Genomic DNA, 9362 nt, shown 5'->3' on the forward strand with positions numbered 1-9362 from the left:
ACAATTATTTAAATTGTTTTATCAATGATATTATTTTTGACAATTATATAATTTATGACAGTTAAAAAAATTTATTTCAACTTTATTATAATTGTTAATTATCAATTAATTATTTTTGTGTGATGATATTAAATTTTCAATTTTTCACAATTAAAAACAGTTGTTTCAATTGTTTTTAACAATTATATTTTTTTTTACAATTATACAACTTCTTAGAATTTAAAAAAAATTTATTTGCCAATTATTATCATTATTAATTGTCAATTAATTATTTTTTCATGATGATAAATTTTCAACTTTTTAATTAATTAATTAATAATTACAAACAATTGTTTCAATTGTTTTTAACAATCATAGTATTTTTCCAAATATAAATTTTTTTTACAATTATTATAAATGTCAATTAATTATCTTTTAGTGTTTTAATTTTAAAAACAATTATTTCATTTTTTTTTAAATTTAATTTTTATAGCATTTTATTTGTTGTAGTTAATTAATTATGTTCCTAATTTCTGAAATTTATTATTAATAATTATTATTGTTTATTTATAATTTATTAATTAAGTATATTTAAGGATTTAATTATTTAAATTTTTTTCCCTATGAACAAAATTATTTTTTTAAGAGAAATTTTTGTAGAAAAAAGAAAAAAACTTATTACTAACATACATTTCGTAATTTAATAATTATTATTTTAATTTTTTATAACTATGAAAAAAATTTATCTAATGTAACAATTTTCCTTGGAATATTTTTATATTAATTTGTTATTGCAATAAAATTAATATAATACTTCTTAGAATTATGATATACGGAGATATGAATAAAATTTTAATGTTAATAAACAATAGACTAATTAATAATGTCGATAGAAAATATTTTGAATTTGAATTTTCGCGCCGAACGGGTATTCCCGGTAATATTCTCCTTCCCATAATTCCCGTGCGGTAATTTCCCAAACAAATGAAAATACACAACCGCACCCTGAAGAGTGTTGTTAAACTTGTCAAACAATACTTTTTCAAAAAGAAAATATGTCAAGGTTTAATTTTAATTCGTTTACATGCAAGTATTTATATTTTTAACAATTGAATGCAGTAATAAAAGGACAATTACAAGTGCTCACAGTGGAAAATATCAAAAATACTGTTATTAAAGAAGGAATATATCCAATTAAAAGAAATTGGAATCTAACCTCAAAAATTTGTGTATGAATCGTGGTATGAATGCATCATGTTTTTATAATGTTATTCTGTTATGTTAGCTATTTGATAGCTGACTCAGACTTCATTGTTCTCCTCGGAAAAACATGCTGCATTTCTCGATAATTCTTTTCAATATCAAACGCGAGTGAATATTTTACGTCAAAAAGAAAAAAAAGGATGAAAAGAAAAATCAATATGTTTGCGATATGGTTCATTATCATTTTTGGAGTTGATGTTCTATTTGGTTTAGAATATCTCGGATGTTACAAAAGTTCAGCAAATAATCCTGAATTAAATGTGGAAAGTTCGAAAGATTTTGGATCACCTGAAGGTTGCATCGAGGAATGTCGATCTCATTATTTCATGTGAGTTTTGATAACAAAAAATAGTTTCTTTTTCTTTTCATGGACAGATAAGTATGAATTTTTCTTTTAGTTTTGTTTTTTAATTCTTGCGGAATTTTGTTTTATAGAAATTTATTTTCATTATTTACTTATTTAAAATTTCTTAAACGGAATTTAACGAGTTTTTATCGTTGAAAAGGAAAAAAATGTAGTATTTAAATTTTGAGTATATTGATCGCACGAAATTTAATTATGTAGTTCATTAGTTAAGTGCTTTCTATTTTTTTTAATTGAAAAGGAGAAATTCTTGCAGGTTCGCCGGTTTAATGGCTGGTCAAAAATGCTATTGTGGCAGCACATTCGGAAAAAGTGGATTATCGGAAAATTGCACAATGCCATGTTTGAGTGCAAATAATGACACGAATATGTGCGGATCTTTTAATGCAATTAGTATTTATGCAACCGGTCGAAAAGGTATTTTATTCACTGTCAAGAATATTTTATTCTATTTATTTAACCGTACAGGCCTCGCATAGTTCGATTTTCGAAACTTTTCTGGAATATTTTTCAAAAAAGCAACTTTCTTCAACTTCTTTTCAAAAAAACTTGAATTTGTGTTTATTCTTGAAATCTAAATACAAAACCTTCAAATTTTTCTATTTTTGGGCAATAATTTCTTTTCAAATGACTAAAAATAAAATTTTAATCAAATTCTGCGGAAACATTTAATTATTTTCATAAATAATAAAAATTTCACAGGAATTCAATTATATACAAAGTTTTTAAAAATTTCTTCGCAACAATTCCATTATTTTCATAAATAGTAAAATTTTTTTACAAAAAATTCAATTATTTTCATAAATAATAAAATTCTTTTTAGGTATTTAATTATTTTCAAAATTAATAAAACTCATTGTAAAATTTCAATTATTTATATATGTATATTTCGTAGAATTTTCTAATAAAAATTGATTTAAAAATGAATTTCAGTTAAAATTTTAGATTATGTTCAAAATTTAAGAAAAGTTCTCTTCAAAATTTCAATTATCTTTATAAATAATAAAACTCTTTTCCGAAAATTAATTATTTCTAAAAATTTTAATAAAATTCTTGGCAAAATTTCAATTATTTTCACCAATTTTCCAAAAGAATTCAATTATTAAAAAAAATTTTTGATAAAATTTTACACAATTATTTAATTACTTTCATAAATAACAAAAATTTTCCAGAAATTATTAGAATTCGTCAAAAGAATTCAAGTTTTTAAAAATTTGTTGATAAAATTCTTTATGAAAATATTTCAAATTCAATTATGTAATTTTAAAAATGTTATTCGTAGAAACAAATTAAAATTGAAAAAATTTATTATTTATGAAAATGATTCAATTTCTATGAAAAATTCAATTATTCATAGAAAAAATTGAATTTTTAACAAGACTTTGTTTAAAGTATTAGAAAATAATTGAATTTCTGTGAAGTATTTTACCATTAAAAAAAAATATTTGATTTCTTGTTACAAATTATTGCAGAAATTCAATTATGTTCAAAAAATTTTAATTCTTAGGGATTCAATTATTTTTAAAAATAATAAAACTCATAGCAGAATTTCAATTATTTTTAATACAATTTTAATCAAATTTCTCGAAAAATGTAATTATTCTTAAAAATTTTATTAAAATTCGTCTAAAGAATTCAATTATTTAAAAATTTTTTCATAAAATTCTGTATGAGAATTCAATTTTAAGAAACATTCAATTATTCAATAAATTATTATTTATTTTTGTTTTTAAAAAATTGAATTCTAGTAGAATTGAAATTTCGTAAAATTGAATTGTAAACAAATGAATTTGAAAATTCTCAATAAATATAGTAAAAAATAAATAAATAAATGTAGTATGTAAATAAATTTTTAAAAAATGATCTAATTAATAGAAATTTTGTGAAATTCAACTGAAAATAATTAAATTTGTTAAAGTATTTCATTAAAAACTTTTTAACAAATCGAATTTTCAAAGTATTTTAATTTAATAATTGATAAATAATTGAATTTTATAAAGAATTACATTCTACTGTATTCATGTTTCTTAGTTCGAAGATTAATAATTAAAATTTTTATTAGTTAATTTAAAAAAAGATACACACTTAAAATTTTTTAATAAAATTGAATTTTCGCAAAGTTTTTTTTAAAACTCTGAAAAATAAGATTTTTGAAATTTTTCAATTCTGTTGTTTCAAGATAATTGAATTTTTATAAACAAATAATTGGAAATTTTTGAAATAATTGAAATTTCTTTACATTCTATTAAAAATAATTAAAATTTCTTCGCAATATATTCAATTTTGTTGAACGAAAATAGTAGACACTCTGGATGAAGATCATTTTCTTCAAGTTTCATAATAATTAATTTAAAAATATTAAAATAAAGTCTCTAAAGCTAAATTTTTCTTTAGGTCCGAGTCCACCGAGGAGAATAGACATCTATCACGACAGACCGGGTGCTTTAAAAGTGACTTGGCAACCACCTGACAATCCAAATGGCAATTTGACCTCCTACACCCTAAGAGCCGAGGTAATAAAAACTTTCGCCTCAAATCCATTGCCACCGATTGAAATCAAAGTCGAAGGTGGCTATTCAAACACAACCATATTCCAAGGTCTTCAACCAGGAACCGAATACAATATTTCCGTCGTCGCACACAATTTAAATGGATTCAGCGATCCAGTATTCAACACCGATCGCACTCTAATCGGTCCACCCAATAAACCCGAAACACCTCGATTAATTGAGAAAAAAGGCAAAACAATGCTAATCGAATTAACACGCGGCTTTAGTGAAAACGGACCCATAACATTCTATCAAATCGTCGTCGTTCAACCGGGAATTTTCCCTCCAACAGGAAACGATATCGCCTATCCAAGTTACGAGCAAACAGTGAATAAAGAAGACGATCTCGGCTACTACGTCACCGCTGAATTTGACGATTTCGATTTCCCTCGCTACTCAAAATTCACCATTGGCGATGGGAACACAATCGGTGGCTACTTTAATGCACCTCTCGATGTCGATGTAACACCGCAAATTGGATTGGTCATCGTCTCGAGAAATCGTGACAGCGTTCAATACAGTTATTCCGATTTGACAAAGAGTTTTCACGATCGTCGAAAATTCACACAATCGCCAGTGAATATAACCGCAATTATCCTCTGGATAGCGATAGTAATTCTCAGCTCACTGCTATTGATCTCAATCGTCATGTATTTTGTCCTAAAGCGAAAACATCGACAGGGCCGAATGCATAAATTACCCGAACAACAGGAACTAACCCTACAGGGTCCACTCTACGAAGTCGATAATATGGCCTATATTCCCGAGGACGTGCCCGAACAGGCAAATCACTATCAGGACTTGAAGAGCAAAATCTGGACGATACCGAGAAATTTTCTCAATTTCGACAACGTGCCCCTTCGACGTAGTCGATTTGGTACAATTCACTGGGGTCAGGTGCAGAAAGACGGAATTACAATATCGTCGAGTGTTCACAAAATTTCCGACACTTCACTCAAAAAATCGGAGAAACGACAAATGCTTCGCGAATTGGATATTTGCATAAAAGCCGGTTCAATGAAATTCCTCGCCGGTCTCATTGGCACTTGTGAAACGTCCGATACATTGTTTATTGCCATGGAAATGCCATCGCAGACGCTGAAGAATAAACTTCTTGCATCGCGATCGGGGGAGATTTTTCCCTCGGAGAAAATATTGAAAATTGGATCGGCAATTGCGGGGGCATTGAGACATTTGGAGAATAATAAAATTATTCATAATCAATTGTGCGCTAGGAGTGTTGGAATATCGAGTGATTGGACGCCGAAAGTAATGGGTCATGGAATTGGAAAATATGCATTGGAGGATTTTAAGTATGCACGATGGACGGCTATTGAATGTTTCAGTAATCAAAAGAAACATCAGGCTGGTGTTGTTTGGGCTTTTGGTGTACTTTTGTGGGAGATGCTGAGTATGGGAGGGACTCCTTATTCGAATCTTCAGCTCGATAGTGATGTCGAGGAGGCTCTTGAGAAAGGAGTGAGACTCGAACAATTGAGAGACACTCCCGATCCTGTTTATGAAGTTATGCTCTCTTGTTGGAGTGTCGATGATCATGAGCGACCGACTTTTGATGAATTAGTTCGATTGGTAAGTTTTTTCGGCGGGGGTGAAAGTTTACAAGGTTTGAAGGTCTCGGGTAAAATGATTTTTGACTTTTTTTGTCTACTTTTGAAAAAAATGCGACTTTTTTACTCATTTTCAAAAAATGCGACTATTTCGACTTTTCTTTCACATACAGCAAAAAGATACCACCATTTTGGTATAAACTGCAGATGCTTATTTTGATTTTTGAAGATAAAATTGCATATAAAAATTATTTTTGAATCATTTTATTAAAAAATTATGTTTGAATAATTTGATAAAAAAATTACTTTTAAATATTTTTTTTCGAAATAATTGAATTTACAAATATTTAATTAATACAATTTTTAAATAATTAAAGTTTTGTAAAATTTTTATGAAAATAAGTAATTTTTTTGTGTATCAATAACTATTTTTTAAAATCAATTTTTTGAAGAATTTTAATTTGCAAATTTTGAAAATGATTGAATTCTCAAAATTTGAAAATGAAAATTAATAAAAAATAGTTTCATAGAATTTTATTAAAATATTTTAAGGAAAAGCAATTTTTAGAATTTCTTTTTAAAACTCAATTATACAATTTTTGATATTTTTTCAAAATTGGCAAATAAAATTCCTTAAAAAACTTTATTTTTAAAAATTTTCCGAAAATTCAATTTCTTTTGAAAGATTACACTAAATTTCAGTTACATGGAAATTTTTCAATTGTACGTAATTGAAAAATCAATCATCTTACAAAAATTATTATAAATATTTATAAAAAAATTAATTTTTTATTTTTATTTTTTAAAAATCAAATGTTTTCAATATTTTTGGTTAAATATTGAAAATAATATTTATTAATAACTTTAAAAAAATTAAATTGTTATAATTAAATGATTGAATCGAAGAACTTTTTGAAAATTATTCGAAATAATTTAATAAAGAGAAAAATTTTATTTAAAAATTTAAAAAAAAATTGAATTCTCAAAATTTGAAAATAAAGATTTATATTAAAAATTAGTTTTATTACATTTTATTAAAATATTTTTTAAAAAAGCATATTTTTAGAATTTTTTTTTAGACAAAACTCAATTACAATTTTTGAGAGATTTTTTAAAAATCAATTGTTTTCAATATTTTTGGTTAAATATTAAAAATAATTCTTATTAATAACTTTAAAAAAATTAATTTTTATAATTTAATAATTTAATTCTTGAAGAGCTTTCTGAAAATTATTTAAAATAACTAATTTAGAGAACAATTTTAATTCGAAATTCAGAAAATTGAATTTTGGATGAGTTGCAGTAGAAATTTTCGGTGAGAATTCAAGTTCAAAATTTTGAATAATTTAGTTTTTCAAAAAGTTGCAAATAAAATCTTTTTGAAAATAGTTAAAATTTGTCTAAAATTGATTGAAAAATTTTAAAATACTCGATATTTTGTAAAATTGAATTGAAAATAATTTAATTTTAGATTTATTTTGAATGAAATTTTCATTTTTTAAATAATTAAATTCTCACAAAATTTTCTTAAAATTAGGTACTAAAAATAATGGCATTAGAAAATAATTTAAGTTAAAAATTTTGGAAAATAATTTAATTTTCAATAAACTTTCTTAAAATTATTAAAAATAATTTATTTAGAGACAAATTTTAATAAAAACTTCTAAAATTTGAATTTTGGGAGAGTTGCAGTAGAAATTTTAGGAAATATTTAAATTTAAAAATTCTGAACAATTCAGTTTTTTAAAAACTTTCAAATAAAGTCTTTTGAAATTAGCTAAAATAAAAAAAAATTACTTGAAAAATTGTTAAATATTCGAAATTTTGTGAAATTGAATTGAAAAAAATTGAATTTTAAGTTGTATTTTAAATTAACTTTTTTTTCTTTTTTGAATAATTGGATTCTCAAAAAACTTTCCAGAAATTACTGAAAATAATTGATTTAGAAAAAAATTTTAATTAAAAATTCTAGAAAACAATTTATTATTGAAAGTTATTCAATTTCATAAGGTTTCAAATTGAAATTTGTTAAGATATGAATTTTAAATAATTTTAATTAAAAATTCTTAATAAATTTGAAAATCTAGATTAAATTTTTTTTAAATTAGTAACTTGTCAGTAATTTTTTGGAATTTTTGAAATTAATTAAAATGAATAATTTTCGAATCATCAAAATTTCGTGTATTTTATACAATTTTAACTACACTTTCTGTTTTTCTTAAAGAATTTTCTCGAAATATTAAAAATAATTGATTTAAACAATTTTTAGTAAAATTAAATTTCAGAAGCTTTCAACTTAAAGATTTTTTGAAAATTGGTGAAAAAAATACTTTTTACCCAAAAATAATAATATTTTTGGTTTAGATATTTTTCAAACAAGAAAAGAACACAAATTGTTTACAATATTAATTAAGAAATAAAATAAAAAATACAGTAAAAAAATATTTGAATGGAAAAATTTTGTTTCTTCTAAATCGTTGATTATAAACGTTATGAACTTCACCAACATAGTTTTCTTTTATTTATAAACTGATTTTTAATTTCTAAATTATTTTTTCATTTATAAATTACTTTTTTATTTACAAATTACTTTCTTACTTTTTTTCGGCAAAAAATTCTTATTTTTCTCTTCTTTCAGGATACATTGAGTCTCTGCCCGATTACAACAGTCACCGAGCCTTATTTACCTGACCTGGAGCTTAATTAGAATAAACAAGATGTCATTTTAATTAATGGCAAAATAAGCAAACAAAAATATCAAGTATTTTATCCACGCGCGCAAAAAAAAAAGTAAGGAGTTACCAAATGTATTTTAAACAAAAAAAATCATTGCTGATGAGATTTTAGATCTGATTCGATATACTCCGCTTTCATATTTTCGTATATCATTCATTTTACAGGTAATCAAGAATCTTTTTTATGAAATTTATATCCGTCCATATTTAATAGACTTAAGAAAAAAGTGAGATTCACTCTGTCGATATTAATCGACAATAATTTTTTTTTTCTAATCTACAAAAAAAAAATACTTTATTATTTTATAAATTAAAATTTATATCTATTGTTTACTTTCAAAGATTATTTTAGACTCTAAAAGAAAACACATTTCTTAGAAATAGTGCATATTTAACATTTGTTTTAAATTATTTTATTTTAACTTAAAATTTTTAAATTTTCTTTCTCTTAGTTTTTAAAATTTATAATTTTCCTTTTTTAACTTTTAGTTTTTCTTTTCTTAGTTTAGAAAATTTTTAAATTTTCTTCTTTTTAATTTTTATTAATTTAATTATTCAAAATTTTCTTTTCTTTTAGTTTTTAAAACTAACATTTTAATTTTTTTGAATTTTGAATATTTAATAAATATTCTCAATTGACTGAAGTCAGACTCATTGGAAAATTTCGTTTGGAATTTTTAACTCTTGTGTTCTTAGTTTTATAGTTTTTTAGTATTAATTTTGAATTGAATTCAAAGGACAAATTTATAACAAAAGAGTGATAGATTAATATAATTAATATCATCAGAATATGTCGATTTTTACTCTCAATTTTTATATGTAAGAAAAAGAAATTGGTCACAAAATATTTCATGTATTTCGAAGTAATTTTTCGTTTCTTTTAATTTAAAAAAAAAATATTGAT

At 23.5% G+C, this 9362-nt stretch overlaps 1 protein-coding gene across 1 annotated transcript; it reads left to right on the forward strand.

The window, feature by feature from the left end:
* Window positions 1-983: 983 nt before the first annotated feature.
* LOC122504593 (putative tyrosine-protein kinase Wsck) lies at window positions 984-8843 on the forward strand. Its single transcript, XM_043615770.1, has 4 exons — window positions 984-1570; window positions 1863-2023; window positions 4001-5745; window positions 8362-8843. The coding sequence occupies exons 1-4, from the start codon at window positions 1383-1385 to the stop codon at window positions 8428-8430; spliced, it is 2163 nt and encodes a 720-aa protein (XP_043471705.1). The 5' UTR covers window positions 984-1382; the 3' UTR covers window positions 8431-8843.
* The last annotated feature ends 519 nt before the right edge of the window (window positions 8844-9362 follow it).

The sequence above is a fragment of the Leptopilina heterotoma genome, unplaced genomic scaffold (genome assembly GCF_015476425.1).
Source record: "Leptopilina heterotoma isolate Lh14 unplaced genomic scaffold, ASM1547642v1 Lhet_305, whole genome shotgun sequence".
Lineage (NCBI taxonomy): Eukaryota > Metazoa > Arthropoda > Insecta > Hymenoptera > Figitidae > Leptopilina > Leptopilina heterotoma.